The sequence below is a fragment of the Opisthocomus hoazin genome, chromosome 11, assembly GCF_030867145.1.
Source record: "Opisthocomus hoazin isolate bOpiHoa1 chromosome 11, bOpiHoa1.hap1, whole genome shotgun sequence".
Classification (NCBI taxonomy): Eukaryota; Metazoa; Chordata; class Aves; order Opisthocomiformes; family Opisthocomidae; genus Opisthocomus; species Opisthocomus hoazin.
The window spans coordinates 2,871,299-2,896,352 of NC_134424.1; the positions used below are offsets into that span (position 1 = coordinate 2,871,299).

The following is a 25,054-nucleotide window of genomic DNA, read 5'->3' on the forward strand; positions in this document are numbered from 1 at the left end:
GCACGTGGCTAGTTCTGGCTGGTTCTAGCAGAAAAATAGTATCTGAAAGTAACCTATCCTTCATTATAATATATTACATTACTAAAAATCACACCCCCTGGGGGAAAAGACCCCCAGGCCCCTACTCACTGAACACATGCAGTGTGAAATAAGACATTGACCAGAGGAATGCCTGCTTCGACACGTGTTATGTGTGCTACGAGGAACTACCCCCCGCGCTGTAATGAAGAATGCTTGCTTTCTAAAATTCCCAAACGAGTTTTAGAGAAACTTTTGGTTTTGCCAACTTACGGTATCACTCCTGCCGGCTGCAGCCTGCCCCAGCTGCGACCAAGAACAGCCTTTTATGCCAGAAAACACCTTTTATTCCCCAAAACGCCTGCCCAAAGCCCTCTGCTGCAGTAACTATTCAGCACGGCCTTACATAGACAATTTAAACCACAATTTTAGGCAGCTCTTAAAAAACTTTTCTATAGGAAGGCCAGTGCACTCATAGCAATAATCTCCAGCAGTGTTTTTGCTCAGCTGATAAGGTTATGTGACCTTAAGTATTCAGTTTTCAGTGGAAAATCTATATTCACGGAGAGCACACGGTGTTGTTGGTGTTACATCACCCTTCTCCTGCGACTTCATCACCCACCGCTACAGTGACAAGCTGATTCTTCAGGGATCCTCATCAGAACCGTGACATGACGAAGCTGCTGCTACAACTAAAACATTCATTGCAGCCTGGAGCCCACGCAGAGCGGGTCGTCTCACAAAGCCCACCGCCGAGGCTCTCTGCAGATCACAGAATCACAGAATGTTCAGGGTTGGAAGGGACCTCTGTGGGTCATCCAGTCCAACCCCCTGCCCAAGCAGGGTCACCCAGAGCAGGCTGCACAGCACCGCGTCCAGGCGGGGCTGGAATATCTCCAGAGAAGGAGACTCCACAGCCTCCCTGGGCAGCCTGTTCCAGGGCTCCGTCACCCTCAGAGGGAAGAAGTTCTTCCTCATCTTCAGCTGGAGCTTCCTCTGCTTCAGTTTGTGCCCGTTGCCCCTTGTCCTGTCGCTGGGCACCACTGGAAAGAGTCTGGCCCCGTCCTCCTGACACCCACCCTGCAGATATTTATAAGCATATATTAGGTCACCTCTCAGCCTTCTCTTCTTCAGGCTGAACAAGCCCAGCTCCCTCAGCCTCTCCTCGTAGGAGAGATGCTCCAGTCCCCTCAGCATCCTCGTAGCCCTCCGCTGGACTCTCTCCAGTAGCTCCTCATCTTTCTTGAACTGGGGAGCCCAGAACTGGACACAGCACTCCAGATGAGGCCTCACCAGGGCAGTGTAGAGGGGAAGGAGAACCTCCCTCGCCCTGCTGGCCACACTCCTCTTGATGCACCCCAGGATCCCATTGGCTTTCTTGGCAGCCAGGGCACACTGCTGGCTCATGGTCACCCTGTCGTCCACCAGGACACCCAGGTCCCTCTCCACAGAGCTGCTCTCCAGCAGGTCCACCCCAAGCCTGTACTGATACATGGGGTTGTTCCTCCCCAGGTGCAGACTCGCACTAAGCTCCCGCGGCGGAGGCACCACTGGCACCTGCTTCCCTCACGGCGCGGCCGAGACGCCTTTCATGGAGCAGCGGGTACGTGACCCGCCGCCCACGGCTAATGGCCTCCTGCTCACAAGATGGTGACCCCTGGGGCGAGGGGTAGGGGACCCCGGTCCCAGCTATTTCCACAGCGTTTGAAAATACAGGAGCTTACAGAGAACAAAACAAACCACCAACCCTCGAATAATTCAGCAAAGCCCCCGAAAGTATTAAGGCCAAGCCAGATCTCAACTGCAGAGCCTTCTCCAGCGAGCTTCAGTGACAGCTTACCGGGCGCCGTGAAGCCAAGAGCTGGGTTGTGTTTGAGAAGCGATTATATTAATAAGAGTCATTCCCTGCTTTATCTGCTCCAAGTGCTATGCAAACATTAATTAGGCAGTCTGGTACAGAAATGCAAAGTGCTGCAGAACTGACCAAAATATAAATTAATTAATTATGGAACGGCAACAGATTAATCATTTCCCAGCTACCCATTAACATCAAAGCACCAGTCATGGGAACTCCACGGCATTAGAAGAAACACTGAACAAATTGAATTGCTGCATCGTTTATAGAAGACCATCATTTAATATGTAGAACAGTACTTCTTGGTTTAATTATTTATATTCAGACATGAAATTACCACAATTTCTTTTGTGCATAACCTACATCTGCTTGCATAGAAGCATGAATTCAAATAGGCCTGAGAATATTCATCTTTGTATGAATTTTGAGTTAATATTTAACAGAGCTGGACGCCTGATTTCATGGAATGTGTTGATACAAATTACAGTGATTTTTGTCTAACAATGGAAAACACTTGACTGTATATTGGTTTTTTCCCCAGGAATACATAGCCATGCTCTAAATACTCTCGTCTGAACCTCTGCTGAGGTGTTGGCTATGCTGTGTCAGCATGCGACAGAAGGAGAAAGAATGCCTGGACAGGCATTTATTATAAGAATATTTTTCTGTTAAAAAAAAGTTTTGGGAAAAAAAAACCACACCTCCACATTAAAAATAAGCTCTACAGAAATATTCTCTTTTTCTTTTGCTGACTTCTGCTCTCGTGTGCATATTTCTAGATTAGAAAATGGCATTTTTCAGCAGGTAAAAGTTGAAACGATGCTTTTGTTCCACCTTAATCAAAAATACGATAGAATTTGATATTGAAAAATATGATGCTGTCCCTGGATTCGCAGAATTAAGCGCGAGTGTTGCTGGGATACCATGAGACCAGTAGCATCTTCCCTGTTGGACAGCCAACAAAAAGCCCATTGATAAATACTACTCCAACCCCTGTTGTGACGGCGGATACGACTTATAAATGTTGTATATGCGATCCACTCCATATTAATTCCTGGTACCTCTTCAGACGTGAGAGGCAATGTGGCTAGTACCTAACTCTGGATACCCAGACAGCTGCGAACGTCCAGCTTGTCACGTAGCAGCGTGTAGAATCACAGAATCACAGAATCACAGAATAGTAGGGGTTGGAAGGGACCTCTGTGGGTCATTAGTCCAACAGAAATCGCGGGGCGACCCGTACAAACTGCTTTGGGGGGGCAACGTAGGCATTTCTAAGTTTCAGGATCACCTTCCGCGTTCCACTAAAAAAATTGCCAGCAATCTTTGTGCAGCCTGTTTAACCTGTTGCAAACCAACACTGCCGGGAGGTTTCATGAAGAAGCCACGTTAGCAAGGAGAAAGAACACTGTTTCCTTATTCGTTCAGACTGGTGAAAAACAAATACTAGATTTGGTATTTGGGCTTGTTCTTTCTGGAGCTACTTCAGTCACCCCTCCAGGAGCGCTGAGCAGACACAACTGCAATAGTACTTTCCCTTTGACAAAAGAAACTTGTTGAAACAGAGGCATTATTACAGAGCTACAAGATGAATTCATTTATTGAAGCTATTGTATTTACATGGTGCTTGCTAAGAAAAAAGGAGAGCCAATCTTGCTGGCTGGTGTGTTTGTTGCAAGCACAGATCTTTCTTTTTAAATGGCAAGAACAAGCAGAAGGCCAGAAATCAAAGCCTGCAAGAATCACAGAATGGTAGGGTTTGGAAGGGACCTCTGTGGGTCACCCAGCCCAACCCCCTGCCCAAGCAGGGTCACCCAGAGCAGGCTGCACAGCACCGCGTCCAGGCGGGGCTGGAATATCTCCAGAGAAGGAGACTCCACAGCCTCCCTGGGCAGCCTGGGCCAGGGCTCCGTCACCCTCAGAGGGAAGAAGTTCTTCCTCATGTTCAGACGGAACTTCCTCTGCTTCAGTTTGTGCCCATTGCCCCTTGTCCTGTCGCTGGGCACCACTGGAACGAGTCTGGCCCCGTCCTCCTGACCCCCACCCTGCAGATATTTGTAAGCATTTATTAGGTCCCCTCTCAGCCTTCTCTTCTCCAGGCTGAACAAGCCCAGCTCCCTCAGCCTCTCCTCGTAGGAGAGATGCTCCAGTCCCCTCACCATCCTTGTAGCCCTGAAAAACTGAGACATAGATGGGAAGGCAGGAGAACAAGCCAGACTCAACCACACACCCAACCCAGCACAGCACAGGCACTGCTCCAGAGCTGCTGGGTTCCTTTTTTTGTTTTCTGTCAGAACAGGAGTGGATCTTCGTGGGTTAAATAACATTAGAAAATATGCACGTGCACACTCACATGGCTAATGCATCTATGCGACTGCAGCTCATTAACATGCAGATATGACTTCAAGAGTGAAACTCACTGCTACAGGAAGTTAATGAGGCAAAGGATTGCATAAGAGTCACAAAAATACAGAAAATTTCCTTTCATACTTGTCCGGCGCATTACAGGCATACAGCCTACGTCCGTCTGCATTAACACAAGTTGGTTTGGCTCGTCCTGTGCAACGTCTTTTGCTTCCCTGTCACAGCTCCCAGGCTGCCCACAAACGCGTCTCAGGGTAGGCGATAGCTACGGGGGGCTGCCCAGCAGAGAGCATTTGTTAAACAAACTCACGACCCGCAGGCTGCGGGTGTTATTTTTCACAGCCTATTCTGCCTCTCATCTTACTCTCCAAAACTTAAAATTATCACCACCACAACTGCCATTTAAGGAATCTGACAGCCCTAACAAATCAGAGTTATTTGGCACCAAAGGAGTAATTTGCAGTTACTGCTTCCCAGAGCTGACACCTGAAAAAAAGACTGCTTAAAATATAATCAGAAACCCTGAATTGATATACATCAATTATCGAGTCCAAAGAAAGCATCGCTAGTTTTTATCAGGACGACCTTAGAACAACCGGCAAGAAAAGTAGTCCGAAAAACATGTTGGGTGGTGGGTTGAAAGGGGGTGGTCAGCTCAGGAAGACCTTTCGCAGTGCTGCTGCCTTCGCAAGGGAGGCTGAGTAGCTCCTGAAATCATGAGTAGATTTGCACCTCTGGGTAGCTGGTTTAAGTACGTTCTGGGATTGATCTAGCTCTCTATGCGTGTTTTATCCTGCTGTGAAGAACTGTAATATCTGAACACCCAGTACATAAAATCAATGGCAATATCCCATGCGGACTGTGAACGGCTCCGGCATGTCTTACTTCTCCTGGCACGCTGGCAGCGGTGGGTAACTGGTACCCTTAACGACACGTTTGGATACTCTCCCTGCTTCGAGTCTGACAGCTGTTTAATAGCTTGAATGATACGAGTTTGGAAGTTTTGATGCAATTTCTAGCAAACAGATGTTCATTTAGGAAGCACACACAGAAGAAGCAGCCCAAATAGCTGCTGGGACTGGCAGCAGCTGGAGCCCGAAGGGGCACCGGGGCCTCCCCGGCGAGTTCTGACGGGGCAGCACCCAAAGAGCTCGTCCTCCACCAGCTGGGCTGCTCCCTGTGGCAGAGACAAGGAGGAGAGCGATATCCTGGGCTGTCTGCCTGACACTGATTAGAACTAAACACAAATATTCAATTTTCAGGTCTAAGCTTATTTTCACAGGCAACTCAACAGTTTCCCAGTTATTTGAGGGTCCACAAGGCACTATGGAGGGTTGCTAGATAACTTTTCTGCATATCATTTTTATATTTTTGTTTCCTTTGTATAATTAAAGTATTAATCTTTTTTGCTCAAGGATGGGTCAACATGGAAATAAAACATTTCTTCCTAACTTTTTTTTTTTTTTTTAAACTTAGAATTTAAGAAGAATTTCAGAGAAGAGCAATGACTAGCTATTGCAGGCAGAAGGAAAGCTTTTGTCTCTCCTGGTAGCCCTGAAGCAGAGCCGCCGAGCAGGGCAGCGGAAGCAGCGGTGCCCGGGGAGAAGCGGGCAGCCTGAGGCTCCCCCGTGCCTCCCTCCTGCCGGGCAGGACACGGCTTGGGAAGTTACCAGTCATACCATAAAAACAAAAAAATTAAGAAGAGCTGCAGGTTTTTCTAAGAACTTTTGTTTTACAGCTTTGTGCCTTTCGCGTGGAACTGCTAAACAGCAACTACTAAAATTAATTACTTCATGGCCACCTCCTCCCGCCTTGCAGAGCGCATCGATGCAGAAGATGACAATGCAAGCCATCCAGTACAGTTTCCTCCTTAATTATGGAATATCTGAATGTGTTCATATAGCCCATAACACCACAGTGCTACGGAAAACACTCGCACAGGTCCGGGAAGCTTCCCAAGCACGCTGGCTAATAGCAGCACCGTGCCCAGACGAGTTAGCCCTGCTTTGTGGTAACACCAGAGCTCACGCAGCAAAATCCCTTCCGTGCCTACAGCCGGCTCGTACAACACCGCAGGCAGACAAAGAAACTTCTAAATTTAAATCTGGCCGAAAGAAGTCAGCCCAAACCACGACGTGACGACATCCTTCAGCAAAATGAAACCCTTTTCCTCACTCACAATTTCCGCACGGAACTTTTGGCGCTCCTCTCGCCACAACTATTAAATCTCCTGCAGAAGCACAGAGAAACTGATGCCGTGCCCTGAAGATTTTCAGTGCATTGTAAAGATGAGAAAAAATGCTGTTGCAGAACAGTGTGGGGAAAGCAAGTGCTTATGAGATGCATTTTGCTAAAAAACAGATGCAAAAGCTAAGGACAGCCCCCCCCAACACATTCTCCTGAAGCTTTATTTTGCTGACCCTAGACATTTTACAATAGATATTTTAAGTATAGAAATTACAATTAGAAAATAGTTTTCATCCTTTCCCCCCCCTCCACTACTTTTCTTATTTGCTTAAAATAAAGGATCACACTTCATGTATTCCCGCAGCCTAACTTCTCTACGGTTGCAATTCCTGAAACACGTGTGGCACTGCATTGCAGAATCTCTCTGCATCCAATTTTCTGCCAGCTCAGAGAATGTCATAGCACATTTAGAAAGTCTCGGAACCAAATTTCAAAAATAGGTACTCGTAAGTACCGGAATAAAAGTGGCTTTGTGTTCAGTAGAGCTAAGCAGAAGAAAGTAAATACTATTATAAGTAGTTTGCTATTACCTAAAATGCAGTGAAAGTACCCTGACAATGTGCACATATAAAGGGGAAGAAAGCACAAGTTACTAAACACAGCAGTAAAACATTCTGAGCGCCCAGCAGTGGATAAATTGGAGCAATCCAGACGAACACCAAGGTGACATAAACATTAACTAAAACATTACATCCCCCCCCCCAACAAAATACAAGTTAAAGAATAATAATGCCCATTCAAGGAGGAAATAATCAACAATAGCTGAATGGCAAAGAGAGAGAGACTCAAACCAGAATTTCAAGGGGCAATGGGCACAAACTGAAGCAGAGGAAGCTCCAGCTGAACCCGAGGAAGAACTTCTTCCCTCTGAGGGTGACGGAGCCCTGGCCCAGGCTGCCCAGGGAGGCTGGGGAGTCTCCTTCTCTGGAGATATTCCAGACCTGCCTGGACAAGGTCCTCTACAGCCTACTGTAGGTGACCCTGCTTCGGCAGGAGGGTTGGAATAGATGACCCACAGAGGTCCCTGCCAACCCCCACCATTCTGTGATTCACCAGCCCCGGTGCGATCGCAGCGCCCGCCGCAGAGGCACGGGGGGAGCGACGCGAGCCCGGCTGCCCCAGCTCGCCAAGCAACTCCTTACACGTGAGAAGGGCAGCAAAGCTTTGGTGCAAGCCGTGCTGACCCTCTGCAAATCTGAAATGTCTTCCAAGAACTGTTTCAGCTCCAGGAGAAAGGCACATTCCTGGGAAATTTTATGTTGCTGGGAACGCTCGAAACATTGCAACTCTCAGGGAAGAAAAAGTTAAAACAAGGGCAGTTACAGAAGGCTGTTATATTGCTGAAAGATGTTATTCTAATTATTTGTTAAATGGAGCGAGGTCTTAGCTGTAACATAACACCGTTTTAATGGGATTTAAAGCTATACTCCACGAAGGTTTAATTGAGCATTGAAAGGCTTAGCACAGAACATGGGAAAACAACTTTCATCAACAGCAACTTTGAACTGGAAGCGGGTAGAGCAAACCTTTGCAAGACGGCGCTTTTGCTGCGGAGATACCCATACCAGGAAAAGGAGCTGGCTAAGAGCATCGGCTGGATCTGTTCAGCAGCCTTTCGTAACGCCGGTCATGGAGCAGGGACTTATTCTGCCATTTTATCACTGGCATATCAAACTCCATGCACTTCTGCATTAGTGTGAAATACAGTGGCAATCTTAAATCCAAACTTTTAAAATGACACTCTACCTGCAAGGCACACCATGAATGACTGCAGCACGAGCAGTTCCCATAGCAACCTCATCTTCAGCTTCCCGGGTCAGAGATGACACGTCCGGTAACTGCAGAAAAGAAGGGGGCTCCCTGGAAATTTTAGGCAACCTTTAATCTGTAGAAGAGAAAAGACAGATTATAAGGAGACTTAGGATTGCTGCTCCTGCCATTTTCCTTGCAGGAAAGCTGGTGTGAAGGCCAGCAAAGAAACTTTTTTAAACATTTCATTTAAAATCATTCCAAAGAGTGATTTGCGAGGGTCTGAGTACGCAGGGTACCGGATGAGGATTACGAATGGTAACCCCGTATCCGCGCCTTCCACTTGGGTGTTGCGAGACTTCTTCTGTCTCTCAATTCTCTCATCAGCAGATTCACTCTGGGGTAATCGGAAGGGTAATCAGTTAACTCTGTAGATCACAGTTAAGAGAAAATTTGTGAGAATTACGCTCACTTTTCTCTACCAACATCATTCGGTGCGTGAAGGACACCGTCTCAGCAAGGCGACACTTTCTAGGAAATGTCCCTACACTGTTCGGGAAAGGGGGATGTTTTTTCCATTTCACCCCCATTCTCATTGCTCCAAAATTCCTCAAAAAAAACCCCCTTGAAACATCTCCAGGTAAAACATGATCTTTTCCTTGCAGTCTACTACAACTTGTAAATAGTTGAAATTTGTAAGCAGGCCATTTGAAGACTTTCTCAGCTTATCACTGTAAAGTAACCCCCCCACCCCAATGCAACCCAAGGGGGAAAAAATGCCTCCTTTTATGAAAGGAACCTTTTCCAGAGCAGGCATTTAAATATTAAAAATAAATAAATCAAGTCAGACACACATTCTTATAATTTATTCATATTAGTGAAGGCTGGAAGTTAAGCGGCCTTCGTGCTTACAAGACAAACTGCATGACTAATAGCATGTGAAGGGGTATCATGAGAGGTCTCTGCTCGCTTTTGTGAGTGAAAATTGATAAGATTCTTCTAATAAAGTCAGGTTCAATGCACGGCGAAGACTAAGAATCTTTATCCTCTGATCTGAAGGTACAGCTTTGAAGGGGGTAGAGATTAATTGAGTATATTCATCTATTCTCACACAGACTGATTAGGCTAGCTGGGGGTTAGCAGGAAGGACTAACCAATGAAAACTAATAACTTAAGTGAATGATTAGAGTATTAATTATTAAATTTTGAAGGAAAATGTCATCATAGACCTTTATATTGATTGATACACTTAAGCAGTTACTCTCTGTGTTTATAGTGAACTCAAGAAAAGTATTTTTTTTACTCTATATAGTCTTGTTACATGGACAAACACTATTTTCCCTCTAAGTACTAAATTCTGTTGGTTATAACTGCACCTATGCAGGAGACTTCTGCCAAAGGCAAGTCGCTTTTGGTTTTACACACTAGTTTAAGGGAGATTTGAGCTAAGTCTTGTATTCATCAGCAGCCGCTTAATTCTTTCGTGTTCTCTTTTTCCCACGTATTATTCCCATCAGTAAGCCCATCGTGTCACTTAGAAGTCTGCTCTTCATTACGCTGCAATGCAAAGCTTCACGATTATTCTCCTCGCTCTCTGCAATAAGCTACGTGTGGCCGAAACAGAACAATCGCTTACAGCCTTTGATACCTAATTAAAAACATAAGAGGTATAGCACTTATCAGCTTAACCTACTGCCAGGAACCCATCTAAAGCACCCGCAGACCCGACTGCAAGCTGCCAGCGTGCGGAAGGGCTGACCAAAATCACTCCTGCTACGTGGATTAATAACAGCACTCAGCCTCTGAGCAGTCTGTAAAGCAGTGCTGGTGGCAGGAAAGTATTGTATCTCCCTTTCGGTTAAAAGAAAAATAGGAATATAAAATCCCAGATCTGACCAAAGTCAAGCAAATTCCTCTATTCTACAGGCTTTGAGGATGGTGCTTCTGGAGGCTTGATGGAGACGAGGGACAATGCTTCATGGAGGGCCATCGAGATGGCTGTCCAGTTTGCAGGTCCCAAGGCTGTTTGCGTCCCATCACTGATACTCTCTTTGAACCAGGATTGTTGATTAGGTATTTTATTCACTAGTTTTCCACAGATGCAAGAAAATTCTTGGACAGTCTTCAATTCATTTACTCCTCCTCATTGCAACTTCTCATCTTACCAGAGCTTCTCCCGACTGGCCACCCCTTTGGGAAAAATTCTGGCTACTTTTTGGTTTTTGCAGACTTTTTTTTTTTCTACTTAGGAAATCATGCTTCTCTAAGCATTTTAAACACTAATACAAACATTTTCAAAATTATTAAGGTAAATGAGTTTTTAGCTTGTAACTGCCTTAAAAATAGCAGGCTTGTTCTTTCCTCCCAAGATGTTTTGATACAATCACTGGGTCTTACTTTCAGCCAAAAATAAAAGCTATGCTAAAAATACACATTTTCAGTACTCGGCACAGTTTACAAAGTCCAGTGGAAAAGCTGAAAGTCTTCCCTGTTACTTGGTTCTTCAAAACATACTCCAGAGAACCAGCAGACATCAGAGGGGCACGCATGTGCTTCAAAGAAAAATATCCAGCTGTCTGAATGGCAACGATCGCTTTTGGTATTAATGAACTGCCTACGCATGGCACCGAGACTCCCGCTGGCAGTTCCATCGATGCTAATGGACACTCCGTGCACTTACAGCCGAAGTATACCTAATTCCCTGTAATAATTACCTTAGAATATATACATAGAAGAGGCTCTAGCATGTGTCATTTTCTAAATGTGTGGAACAGTACCACGTTCTGCCATCATGCCCAGAACTGCTGTCGCTGGGTGAAGAGGAAAGCTTCAGAAGCACCGTCTCCCTGGTGCTCCGTCACAGCCCTCCCGGGAGCAGCACTGAAAATTGGCACCGGGAGACCCGGCTGCCCGCTGAGCCCTGGCCCTGCACAACCCTGGAGAAAGTCCAGCAAAGGGCTACGAGGATGATGAGGGGACTGGAGCATCTCTCCTACGAGGAGAGGCTGAGGGAGCTGGGCTTGCTCAGCCTGGAGAAGAGAAGGCTGAGAAGGGACCTAAGATATGCTTACAAATATCTGCAGGATGGGTGTCAGGAGGATGGGGCCAAGCTCTTTTCAGTGGTGCCCAGCGACAGGACAAGGGGCAACGGGCACAAACTGAAGCAGAGGAAGTTCCAGCTGAACATGAGGAGGAACTTCTTCCCTCTGAGGGTGACGGAGCCTGGCCCAGGCTGCCCAGGGAGGCTGTGGAGTCTCCTTCTCTGGAGATATTCCAGCCCCGCCTGGCCGCGGTGCTGTGCAGCCTGCTCTGGGTGACCTTGCTTGGGCAGGGGGTTGGGCTGGGTGACCCACAGAGGTCCCTTCCAGCCCCCACCATTCTGGGATTCTGTAACACCACACCTGTCCACAGCCTGAGACATCTCCTAACACGGGCCAATACGTTACAGAAAGTTTCCCAGTTAGAAACGATGCCTGTCTTAGCGCAAAAAGTAGTGAAAAGTAAATTAGATGATTACCATTAAAAATATTTTCCTAAGGTTAAAATATGGTGGTATTCAAGATACAGCTGCATTTTCATTTCTCATGATAGTTCCCTATTTCACATATGAATGGGTCCAATTCTCAAAATGTTTTCCTGTAAACATTGCTGCTATTCCTATCAGCAGGCCCGTTGTTCAGAGCGGGGTAAAAACTGTTGAAACACCTCGACTTTTTATGGCAACAACTATAGGGAAGGCAACATTTGTGCATGAGCAAAAGATATATAATTGAAAAGATCCTTCCCATTTCTAAATGTTTCCTGACTATAAAATCCCAGAGGGGGGTTTGCACTGCTTCTGAAGAAGAATATGAGAGGCCTGAAAAGTTGCAAAGTTTAATATTTTATTTCCAGAAGGAAGAGTGTGAAGTTTCAGCACTATACAAGTCATTTTTTCAAGATGAAAATGAGATAGCTGTGCTTCAGTTTGGAAGTGCAGCCCATTAGAAAACCCAGTGCCAACACACATGTGCAGATGTCTTTTTAACTTTACTTTTGGCAATGCATTCATTGCAAATTCTTTTCAAAGGCACCTTTGTTTGTAATTGGATTCTGACGAGGAAAGTTGACTCTAAGAGCTCTGACTGCAGTGGGTATGAGGAAAAAAAAAAAGATGCATGCAGCAGAAATATTTGTGGTGAATTTTTCTGAGTTAGTAGGCATGGCTCTGTCAGTAATTCCATTCGGATGTCTAATGATTAGCACTTCTGAAAAAAACAAATGAAAAACCTGAGGCTAAAGTACATGGGCGCATTCAGAAAGCAAAAAATACTTTTGTAGATACAATTTGCACTACATGAACGAGCAGTTTTGTGAATATTCTGAAGGACAATTGGCAAAACATGCCTCAGACCCCTCAGTAGTGCAGCAGCAGCAGCTAGAAGCCTTAGCAATCATCTCACGTTTTTCTGCTGCACATCGGTGTGCTGCACAGTGCCAGTTCTGCTAAACTACGAAATAAATCACTGTTAATGAAGCATGCTGCACATACAGACAGCAACAGGCATCTTTTAATCACCTCAACAAAGGAAGAGCTAAGGGTAAGCACAAAACCCTCTGAGCACCAGCGTGCGAGTGGTTAGGTTGAAGGTGGTGCCTACACTTGACTGTCACAGGTCTGACCTGAGGGCAAGCACAAGTATCTAACGTCAATTCACTACTTTCCCAAATAGCGACGTTAATTCACGGTGCCAAAACATCCAAATAATTACTGAGGTTTTTAAACAGAAGTATAGTATCATAAAAATCAACTTCAGGCTTGGATGGAGAAGAGAGAACCGAGCTCTGGGTTACCCGACTGCTGTCTGGGTACACACAGCCTGGGGCCGTACAGCTGCCGAGAGCACAAAAAGTTTGCGCGTCCAAGTAAAAGGGCAGATGGCAAACACATGCGAGAACACCTAGACTGGAAGGATGCTTCTTATCCTGAAGAAGAGAGGGCTGCGAGGGGACCTTATAAATGCTTACAAATATCTGCAGGGTGGGGGTCAGGAGGACGGGGCCAGACTCTTTTCAGTGGTGCCCAGCAACAGGACAAGAGGCAATGGGCACAAACTGAAGCACAGGAAGCTCCAGCTGAACACGAGGAAGATCTTCTTCCCTCTGAGGGTGACGGAGCCCTGGCCCAGGCTGCCCAGGGAGGTTGTGGAGTCTTCTTCTCTGGAGATATTCAAGACCCGCCTGGACAAGGTCCTGTGCAGCCTGCTGTAGGTGTCCCTGCTTCGGTGGGAGGGTTGGACTAGATGACCCACAGAGGTCCCTTCCAACCCCTACCATTCTATGATTCTGTGATTGTATGCTGCAGGTCAAGTCTAGAAAGACCAGTCCCAGCAACACCTGAGCACAAAGATTTAGCATAGACTCAAATTCATCTCACCTACACACTAAAAAAGTAGAAAATAAGCCACAAAGTTTTCTGAGATTCAAAAGAAACCCTTTTCCCTAACGTGAAGATACCTTCTTCTAATATACACATACAACTATATCCATCAAAGATGTGGTTGCTAGGTGCTTCCAAAGTCTTAGGAACATAACTAAAACATCTGCAAAGCTACCCCAAAACGCCATTATCCATTTCCATCTCTCCAAACACACTTGGCAAAAGGACACAGAGTTCACAGACCTGGCAGTGCAGGAGTGAATCCCATTTTTGGACAAGAAACTAACACGTGTTCATTTAGGCTTTTAACACTTAAGAAGCAGCGTTAACAGAGAAATATTGAAAAGGAATTGTTAGTTACAAGTAAAATGATTTAACGTTAGAAGATTTTAAACCCTTTACTTGAACTTGTGATTTTTGACCCCTCCATACCACATTCAATGGACAACACAGCTATTTTTGTCAAAGTAACTGTGACGCAGTGGACTGGCCATCAGTTCCTTTAGAGTCCCCAAACCCTCCAAAGAACAAGGTGTCCTCGCTGGAAAGAAATAGTCACGAAACCTGGTGCTGACTGGTAGCACAGCCTACCTCGTCCTCTCTCGGGTACATCTGCCACACTCCCCTCAAATGCTTTTAAGGAGGGAGGAATATGAAAATGTCAACTTTGGGAAAGGAATTAACACCAAAATTCATTTCTGCTTCTCACTGCCTGGCAGGCAAAAGTATCTGCTTATGTTTAAAAGGAGACAGACACACGGGCTGCCTGCGTGCAGTCCATCTGTGATTTGAACTCGCCCTCGCAGACCTCGTTGCAGGACAGGTGTTTTTTCTATTTTAGCACTTTGGAAATTTTCAATTTAGACTTCACCAGAGGCCAACTCTAAAAGTTTACTGAAGGGTGGATACAACTGACTGAAAAGCCATAGCTGGAAAGCAGTTATTGAAAGCTCACTGCCAAAATGAGTCTGTCTTTGGTCTCATGTTTTCCAGTGTTTTTATCAATAGCAGCGGTGGAAGAGAAGGTGTGCTTATTCAGTCTGCTGGTGACACGAAGAGGCTGCAGGTGCCTCCGAGGATGTGAATGTAATTCAAAATCATCTTGACAAATTGGACATAAAACCAGACTAAAACAGAAGGATGGAATTGTGCAAGAGACAAGCGCCTCATACTGCAGCAAATGGGATGCTGCATTAATAGCACAAACGTACGCGGGGGAGCAGCCGGGGGGGTGATATCTCCGCACCGATCCACACGCAGCTGAACGTCTCAGCGACGCCACGGGACTGGGCAAGGAGCAACAACCCTGCCTGGGATGTCTAAGCCAGGTTTGCAGGTCCTTTTCATCTGAAAATTCCTGCTGGGTAAGCAACCTGTCACTCTCCCCAGCACAGGGGGCCCTCAGACGCAGTACTACACGTACGCACGTAGTGCCGCGTGTCAAGGAAGATCTGCCCCGAACAGAAGCATCCAAAGGAGAACATCACAAAGGATTAGAGGTCGATAAAACATGTCATATAAATAAAAACCTAATGGAGTTGCTTACCCTAAAGAACGATGAAGAGAAAAATGCTAACAGCATTAGAACATGTAAAAGACTGAGAGATAGAAAAAAATTTGTTCCCATGTCCAAACTGGATGCGACAAGAATGAATATGCAAAACAGATTAAAGTTTAGACTTCGGGAAAATCTTAATGTAATGTTAAGGCCAGCTCAAGCACAGATTATGGGCTGTCCGAATAGGCTGTCCAAATATCGATTGCTGATATTTCCTAACAATCTGTGAGACAAATTTAACTCCAGAACAATCTAGACATTCAGGACAGAGACCGTATGTATTTTTCTTCCAGAAACACCAGTATTTGGAAGGGGAGGGAGAGAATTCCCAAAGTTGGGATTCTCCAGTCTTGTTGCTACCGGTTGCAAGGCGAGGTCATTCCCCATCTGATTCAGAAATTGGAAGAACAATAACCTTGAGCCTCTGATAACTGGAAGTCACTGAGACCGCCGCACTGAATGGCGGCATGGAGATGTCCTCTATAAATGGAGGTTAAAGAAACTGTTTGGCTTCAGTAAGGGGTTGTGGGGGAAAAGCAATGAGGTTCCTCTTCATGTAACAGACAAACAAGGTTTTTCCTGAATTACAGAATCACAGAATGGTAGGGGTTGGAAGGGACCTCTGTGGGTCATTTAGTCCAACCCTCCCGCCGAAGCAGGGTCACCTACAGTAGGTAAAATTAAAATTGCTTTATCCCTGAAAGGGGTTAAGCAGTGTTATTCCAGGGGAGCAGCACGAGGAATTAATTCATTACGAAGATCCAAAATGCTAACAGCAGTTAGGGAAAGCAGCAGGATTAGACCTCATTCAATGGGACTGCATGAGTACATCAGCCCATAAGACTGCGAGGCTATGCTCCTCACAATTTAGCGTCCAAAAGCAACGTGGAGGTTGGACACCTCTGTGAGGATGTTAGCGCGAGGGGCAGGAACTGCATCATCCCGGGGAAACTAGTGAGAAACCAGCGATCCTGAAAGAGATGATTCTGAAGGGCTCTGAAGCATCCAAGATGCTTAAATCATGGGTGGGTTTTGAGCGTGTTGCTCGGAAACAGCCGGCAGCCCGTGCTGCTAGAGAGCATCGCTGCGATGCCTTCCCCCGGGCAGCGTCCTGGGCGCGGGCAGCTCCAGTCTGCTGCCGGCCCCCGCTCCCCAGTGCCGGCTGTGGCCCCGATTCAGCAAAGCATCAGATTTCCAACCCCGATCCAGGCTCTTCGTACTCAGCCGAATCCGGCCCCGTGCGTCGGGAGAGGACCAGGCTCTCCTTAGCAGATGCAATCAGTGACCTGCAAAATTGAACGTCCAAAAATAGAAGGTGCCTAAAAGACGTGGCCTCAGCAGTGCAAATCTTCACAGTAACGCTTTTTTGACGTACACATCACTGCATTTTTTCAGCACTCGAAAGACAGAGGGGTTTTTTCCGCTGTGGTAGCTGTTATTATGAGCCCTGAGATAAATGCTGGCCTTCCCTTTTGCATAAGGGAAAAGAGAATTTGAAAAGATGGCCCGAGGAGATGAAGGGTAGCGGGAGCGTGCCGGTGGCATCTCTCACCGAGCTCTCCTCATTCTCACAGCACGTCTGTCAGATCTTGATCTATCTCAAGCTTCTTTGCTGAAATTATCCCTTCTGGAGTTGCACTTATACACAATTCACACATTATGAAATATATACAGGCATATTGTGCCTGGTAAAACAAATGACACATACGCAGCGTGTTTCTGAGACATGCTTATGATAAATGGGAATGAAATGCTTCAAAAATTAATTATCTAAAAAAACAGAAGACTGAGAAAAACAATGTCAGTTTTTACACTCTGTTTCCTCCTTTGGGCATTCGCTCCCATTCACTAGATAGAGATTTCATTCCACTGTATCAGGGAAGTTACAGCACCTCAACAGATGCCAGTTCCCAACTCTCTCCAGTCATTTGTATTTGTCAGGCTGCTGGGGCTTTGGTGTGCACCGTGCCTGAGCCCCCTCCTCGCCGTCACACACCTGCCCCTGCCTCGTCCCAGGAGGACGCCGAGCTACGCACAGAATCACAGAATCACAGAATAGTAGGGGTTGGAAGGGACCTCTGTGGGTCATCTAGTCCAACCCCCCTGCCCAAGCAGGGTCACCTACAGTAGGCTGCACAGGATCTTGTCCAGGCGGGTCTTGAATATCTCCAGAGAAGGAGACTCCACAACCTCCCTGGGCAGCCTGTTCCAGTGCTCCGTCACCCTCAGAGGTGCACGCGGGGAGCAAGGATTTCACCCACCAGATTAAGACAATAAATACAATTCTAACAATATTAGCAAAGATTGCTGAAAGAATAACTCAGTAAGTGCCCACTGCTGTGAATTACGACTCCTAGAGTAAAAATACATTTTTTTCTACCTAAGTTTTTTCGACGTAAGTGCTCTCTAATTTATGCTCATACTACATATCGCCTAAAAAATTGGCTGATGGGGCAGGTAGGGAGAGTCCTTGTTGCTGATGTAATAAAAAGCATATAGAAATAACTGTCACTGACAACATCCCTTTCTGACTTGTCAGATTAGAAACTCCTAGAAGCAATACAGCTACTTTATCTTTATGCAGAACCTAATGCCACAGCTTAAAACCTGATTAGAGAGTCTAGATTGCACGAAAATAGTCAGCGAAGAACATGCACGTACTCTTAACATTTTACTGTGTTGCAGTATTCCCTGCACACCTTCATCACCAGCAAAAGCAACTTCATGGAAGCAGCAATCCATCTCAAACGCTGGATATTCCCAGCTGCGCAGCACGTCCCTTCACCTTCTGAACCGGTGAATCAGAGCGCAATTTTCCACCCAAGAAAAAATGACAGTAATTAAAGCCTTTTAATTACTAGCCACTAAGTACCACACATCACCCTATTACAACCCTCACTGTTTGCCTCTTGCCCCCAGGAAACCGGCATTGCCCTGTAAAACCCAAATAATTTGTAAGCATAAATCATCTCTAGATCTGGGTGACTAAAATGCAAGTCTAAATTAAGGCTACTGGTGTTAATTAGGGGTCACTTTATTGTTCTGTCTTTTCCACGGAAGGGATATATCGAGAACCGCTCACCAGAGGCAGCACCTATCAGATAACATCCAGCTTTTCTCAACACCGAAAAAGCAATTTTCCTTCCGACAGCCAGGTTCGGAATCCATCACTCCACAAACTCGGGAGGCACTCTGCTCAAACCAGGAGTAACATTATCATAATAAAAAGCTGCAAGCAGTGAAACTTCATAGTCTGGCATTTTCTACAAATTAGAAATACTCTCTTTTAGAGAGTCTTTTACTGAAGATTGTCTAGAACAATTACCTTAAAACTCACCAATTTAAACACCATTCCCAACTTCATGCAGAGTAAAATTTCCAATGTAGTATTTTGCAAGATTAAAATGAATGGGTCTCCCATATAGCCAAGCGATAAATGATAAACTCTGCATAAAATGTCAGCTTTAGGAACAGCAAAACTAACTTGAAGAGTGAAAGATATTTGAGCTGGTATTCAGTAGCCCAGCTCTTCTCTCCTAGCCATATCACTGATTCACCATCAAAGCAAGTGGTCTATGAAGCTCATTGCACACTCAATTTTTAGTTTTTTTTTCTTTTTTTTCTTTTTTTTTTCTGATAGCAAAGACTGTCAGTGAAAGACCTGAATGCAGAGCAGAGCATAGGACCAAACCTGGGACCCCGCAGCTGCCTCCGAAGCAAACCCAGCCCATCCTCATCTCCAAGCAGCCTCTTTCCACCAGAGAATACAGACGCGCTGGCAAGCTCCAGGATACAAAAATAAACTGTCAGCCAAAGTGGGGTGTTAACCTCCACCTGACTTTTGATCATAAATTTCCTAAAGAAGTAAGGGTTAATGTATTGCTGTCTCCGTGCGACAGAACGTTGCAGCAGAGAAACCAGGCTCAAGGGACTCTGCCTGACAATGAAGTTCCTTTTATCCCCAGGTCACTGCTTCAAGATAATGAATCGAGACGGCTTCAGGCTCTGAACAGAGATAGGTAACACTCAAAGTTATCATTCGATTTGCAGTGGGTCCTTTCCCAGAATACACATTATCAGAGAGCATTATCTTGTCCAGGAGACAAAAAATGATGTGAAAATATTCAAGATATTTCCGTGATGTCTCCAAAATCAGCATCTTAATGACATTTTACTTTTCACTTCTGGAGCATACAAAATAATCCATTTTATGTTAAAGATGAAAGGAAATCTTTCTCCATAGGAGTTCCACGGGGGGAATCATGCATATTGGACACATACGCACGTTATGAGGAACGCTTTACCCAGCGTGTTGCCTTCCTTCAGTGCTAGAGATTGGATGTTTCTTACGAGGGTAAATCGAATCCTCAAAAGGAAAAACAACAAGCAAGTTTATTAACTTTGAAAAGTGGATGAGAAGCCAGTCTTGCACTCAGCGTATTCCAGGGAACCCAGGCTGTCAAAACAACAATTCCCTCATCACCTATTACCAGCAGAAGGCTTCAAATCCAGATAATTGAGATGGTTGGACCTAGAAATGTTTTTAACTGTTTTGTTAAATTCAAAAATCACCTAAGGAAGGGGGAAAAAAACAAAACAAAAACCAAACCACCAACCATTTGGATAGCCCTCCTATGTGATTATTTAGTGTTTTGTTTTCCCTTCAAAGTCTATTTTAAGAGGTTGCCTGGAATTCGAGTGTTTGAAGGGAACTGCTCTCACCCTCTGACATTTCCAAACACTGGGTTAGGAGCTTAGCACTTTTTTTCTGCTGGGATGCCATTAAAGTTCTGCTCCTCTCCGACAAAAAGAAATCCTCCCTGATTTTTCAAAGTAATGGCATCCAGCGAGCCATATATATTTTTTCCTTCCTGACAAAAATAGGCTTTGTATGGCAGCTGGAAACAGAAGTAAAGAGAGTGGATTTATCTCTCAGTATTTGCTGGCATAGAAGCCTAAATTCTAGCTATTAAATTAATGTGGTCTGAATTAAGGGCTGGGTAAATAATGACTAAAAGTTTAATGTGTCTGAGTTGATTAAAAAGTGAAACTTACATTTTGGTGATTGCCTCCTCAAAGAATTTTAGTGGACTGTGAGGTGGCACCGCAAAATATTTCCTAAATAATATTTCCAGCTGATAACCCCTTGACTGTTTATCCCCTGCTAGAAGTTTGAATCCGAAAGGTTCACCAAGTCTGGGAGCAGCAGTGTCCAGAAGACTTTTGCATATCATCAAAACAAGTTATATATCAAATATTCAAAACAATAACAAAGCTGATCTAAATTATCAGCCACGCATGGTGGGCGCCAGAACTGCAAGTGGCCGAGTCCCACCGCCTGGCCCCCATGACCTGCCTCTCGTCTGGGACACCAAATTCTTCGTAAAACCCCTCCGTTCTCAGACTAGGAAAAATTAGCTGCAGAAAACATTTCTCATAGCTTCCTGGTATACATGCTGTTGTATAAAATATTGAAAACAGATTTTAACCTTAAGCCGGGAAAACTTACAATAAAGTTCTAAAAACATCCAGTAACCTTATTTTCTCATGAATGTACCCCATCTTCACTCTTTAAAAAAAATATGAATTAAAAGATGCATTTATTTTTAATGGGCCTATCTAGTATATGGCTACTGTTTAGCACGATCTGTGTAATTATTTTATTCAAGTATCAATATAATACAAATTAACCACATACATGATCTAATTTTTTGGTAACTGCTGGCAGAAGTAGAATCAAATAATGAACTTAAACCCCTGGACCTGAGTCTCAGAGGATGCAATGCCCAGGGAGTAGCTGGTTATTCTTGAACTCAGAGAAGACTTCTTGCCTCTCAAAGCTGTTCAGTGTTTTCCTCAAGCAGAATTTAAGGTAAGAAAGACCAGAATCATGTACAAAAGAAATAAAAAATGTATATACACTTTGTACATTTTACGTAAAAAGAAGAACACTTTGCATAGCCAAGCTCACAGCTCCTGTAGCTTCAGTCTGCTTCACGGAGGTACGAGGCTGGAGCTGGGGTTGCCCTGCACCACGTCTCCAGGCGGTCAGGAGGTCACGGCGATCCTAACTCTGCGTTAAGTTAGCCCAGAAACCCTCCGTGTGTCTTAGAAGCACTCTTGGTTACACATTGTTTGAAGGGAATTTCTGTATGCATCCTTCAAACGCAACGTGGCTGCTCTACCCTTGCCTCTGGCTGTCAATTGATTTGTAAGAGACAAAAACCATCTCGGGGCGGTTTAAACGCCGTACTACAAACGAGCCCTGACAGAACTTTGACGGGAGGTGTCAGAAAGCGTTCCCCACTCTGCAGGCTGTGTTCAGAGAGAACCGCTTCCTTGAGAGGAAAAGCCCAGACCCCACGGACTCCTTAACACCGGTGCCTCCACAGCCACATCTCCAACCCACCTGGCAGCCTGAGTACGATATTAAATCCCGTTTTATTTTTATTCCAAGGCAGTATTGGGCCCCCTGCCTTCAGCCTTGCGTTTCGGCTGTTCTCGGCCGTTCTCCTGCCTGCAGCCTGGTTTAGGCGCTCTATTTCTCACCGTGCTTACGTACCGAGTCGGTGGTGGCACAGTTTAGGGTGCAAAGCCAAATGGCTCAGCTGTTTGTGTGAAACTAAGGAACCCATGCAATGAGACAACACAGCAAAATGGGAGAATTCAGAGACTCCCAACCTGCTTTTCCTCCTGCTGTCAGTGGACTATTTCCAGCAGCGAGGCCGGGATCACACATGGGATATCAAGTGAAGGCACAGCGTGCCTCTGGTGCATCCTTTGGGATTTTCCTTACTGCAGAAATAATGATGTCACCGTCTCCTTTGCAAATCTAAACTACAGACACAGCTGAGACAAGATCCCATTTGTGATATTTTGCTATCAAATAGTCTGATTTTACACCTAACAGTGTTATGTTTCATAAAAAATGGAAATTAAAAGGGAAGCAGATAAATGGAGGTCTTGCCTTGACCGTGGACATAGAGAACAGGCTAATTTACCCTTGAAAGCAGTTGACTAGAATAGCTCAGATCTTCAGTCTGGACTGGACTGAAGACAAAAGTTTTCCCTCCCAGTGGGAGAATAAATCCTCCAAAATCAAACAACCAAGCAGCCAAAGGAAGACCCCCAACGGCTGGAGGGATCTGTTTGCCATGGTGGTATTGCCACCCCATAGCAGCCCTGATGGAGAAGCGATCTCCTTAAGGCTTGGTTATTCCGAGTTGGAATTCAGGGAATAAACAGGCTGTAACAGAAAATGTAGTGGTCTTTTAGTACATAGGAATCACAGAATGGTAGGGGTTGGAAGGGACCTCTGTGGGTCATCTAGTCCAACCCTCCTGCCGAAGCAGAATATTGTTAGCGATTTCAAAACCTTCTCAAAATTGCAGGTAACTGCAGTTGTAAACGAGTGCCATGGACCATCTGCCCAAGGCTGCAGGCACCAAGAGCCCCGTCCGCCTGGCCCCTGCCCCAGGCTGCAGAGCAGAGGGCTGGGGACACCCCGAACCCCAAGAGGCACGGTCACCCACCCAGGAGCTCCTTGGAGATACCTCCTGCCAGGACCGTAAATCTCTGCCCAACAGGATTTAAAAACTGTGGCTGAGCCCTTAGTGACTTGCTGCGACACAGGCAGAGGGCAGGAGCTGCCGGCCATGCCAGGCGAGGCGACGCGTCTCAGCGACGCGCAGCGGGGCCGGCAGACCCACACCGCGCCGCGTGCGCAGCGAGACAAAGCGACTCCCGTGACACCTCCGTGTAATCACTGCTATCGTTTGGTACACTCCATAATGCAATCCTTCTGCTCTGATTTAATTACTAAGCGTAAAAGGAAATAAACTTCAGAATGAAAACAAAAGAAATTGCCCTGCGTGTAATTTATGGGAGCTATTCTTCAGCTGAACGCCGTAAAACCCTGCATGTTTACGATACCCTATTAGAGGCCTGAAAACACGCTTGCATTTGCCTATATTGACTATGCAGATTATGCGATATTACTGCCTTTTTCTGCCTCTGCCATTTTTCACAGAAGTAGTGTATTTGTTTAAAGGCATCCTTGCACTAAGCACTGGCTTCTGCTAGGAAGAAAAGGAAAAAAAAAAAGGACTGGCTGTGTGCTCCCTCCTTGCCAGAGGCTGTCAAGCGCCGAGCAGCTTGCAGAGAGAGGTACGCAGAAGAAGGGGGCCCTGCGCACAGTTTCGCTTTCGATCTGGAATATCAGTTATTGGGGGAAGCAACCCCCCGGCCAGACAAAACAAGAACCATCTCTGCAGTGGATAACGATGTCAAATGATCCGAGCCGCGCGGCGTTTCAGGAACGGCTGGACGGTAGCAGGAGGATTTATTGAGGTATCACATTAAGCCCTCGGTTTTCTTGTCACAGGAAACAGATGAAAGGAAATAACGTTTGCAAACTTGACTGCGGCATCGATTTACGCGTAACAGCTTCAAGACGCGCGAGCAGACGCGTGTTCCTGTGATCCCCGGCTCAGGGCTCTGCGCAGCCTCCACTCCGGCGAGCAGAAGACCTGGGGATGGCGGCTGTAAGGGGCAGAGCAGGCTCCCACGGCCTCTTGGAAGCTGCTCCCCCCGTGCCGAGTCACAGCAGCGGCCCAGGAGGAGCTGCCCGAAGCTCCTCCGCTCCTCACCCAGGGCGAGAGCACAGGGCACAGGAGGAGAGGACAGGAGCTGGGAGGGACAGGAGGCCATGTCTTGACGCGCAGGCAATGCTCTGACCCTGCAGCCGTCTCCAGATTTTCAAACCTTTCCCTTTTTTTAAGCCCTTCCCTGCAGGTTCGTCCCCCACCTTGCATGGATGGAGTCAGCATGGAGAAACAGGAGGAGTTCACACTGAATTCAGCCTGTTCTTCAAGGAGGAGCAGGAGTTCATCTCTTGCCAGCTTGCAGACAGGCCCTCCTACCTATTGAGCCACACAAGCCATGCATCCTAGTACTGCGTCAAAACATTCCTTTTTACTGCCTATTAAACCCCATTTTAGTATCTCCTAGAGTGCTAATTGTCAGCTTTTCAACCTTCATCTGCATCTTATCTTTATGTGCCAACTCATTTCCAGCCATAGTCAATATTTTCCACTTTTCATTTTGCATAGATGGAGCTGTCAACTCAAATTTAATACATTCAATATTTGGCAAAACTTCTTAGTGATTTCTAGGCGTTTCTGGGACAACTTCTTTTTAAAAAAATTTGTAACATCTTGAATTGAAGATAAAATAGAGTCCAAACCCAGGAAACATGGAGTGTGGAATTAGAAAATTAAGACTGAGGAAGGGCTGAGTAAAAATATCATCCACTTCACCTTCATAGGTTTGAAGGTAGGAATCCGATCATGCTGAAATTGTCATCTTAATTATTTCCCATAACCACTCCAAAGGAAGACACAGATCCCTAAAAGCTCTGCTGCTGTTTAAGGCTTTTCCCATTTAGCCTTTTCTAAATCATCATCATAAAGCCAGGACTGAAAGCAGGATAAGAAGTCAGGTTATTTAACCGCGGGCGGATGGTTTTTTCGGTTTTCCAGCCCTGACGGAGAGCAGCCCTAAGGCACGGCTGCGGCGGCGTCCCCGACCGTCTGAACATGAGGAAGAACTTCTTCCCTCTGAGGGTGACGGAGCCCTGGCCCAGGCTGTCCAGGGAGGCTGTGGAGTCTCCTTCTCTGGAGATATTCAAGACCTGCCTGGACAAGGTCCTGTGCAGCCTGCTGTAGGTGACCCTGCTTCAGCAGGAGGGTTGGACTAGATGACCCACAGAGGTCCCTTCCAGCCCCTACTATTCTGTGATTCTGTGACCACGCTGCACAGCCCCCCGTGAGGCTCGGGGCGAGCA

The 25,054-nt window shown here is 45.9% G+C and overlaps 1 protein-coding gene across 5 annotated transcripts in view; it reads right to left on the reverse strand.

Moving 5' to 3' along the window:
- LOC104331265 (contactin-4) overlaps nt 1-25,054 on the reverse strand; it is a 354,067-nt gene that overhangs the window by 164,772 nt on the left and 164,241 nt on the right. For all 5 annotated transcript variants that reach the window (XM_075432608.1, XM_075432604.1, XM_075432605.1 and 2 more), the window contains one exon: nt 8,231-8,369. In XM_075432608.1, coding sequence (XP_075288723.1) covers nt 8,231-8,285 — 55 coding nt within the window. In that variant the 5' untranslated portion in view covers nt 8,286-8,369. The remainder of the gene's footprint in view (nt 1-8,230; nt 8,370-25,054) is intronic.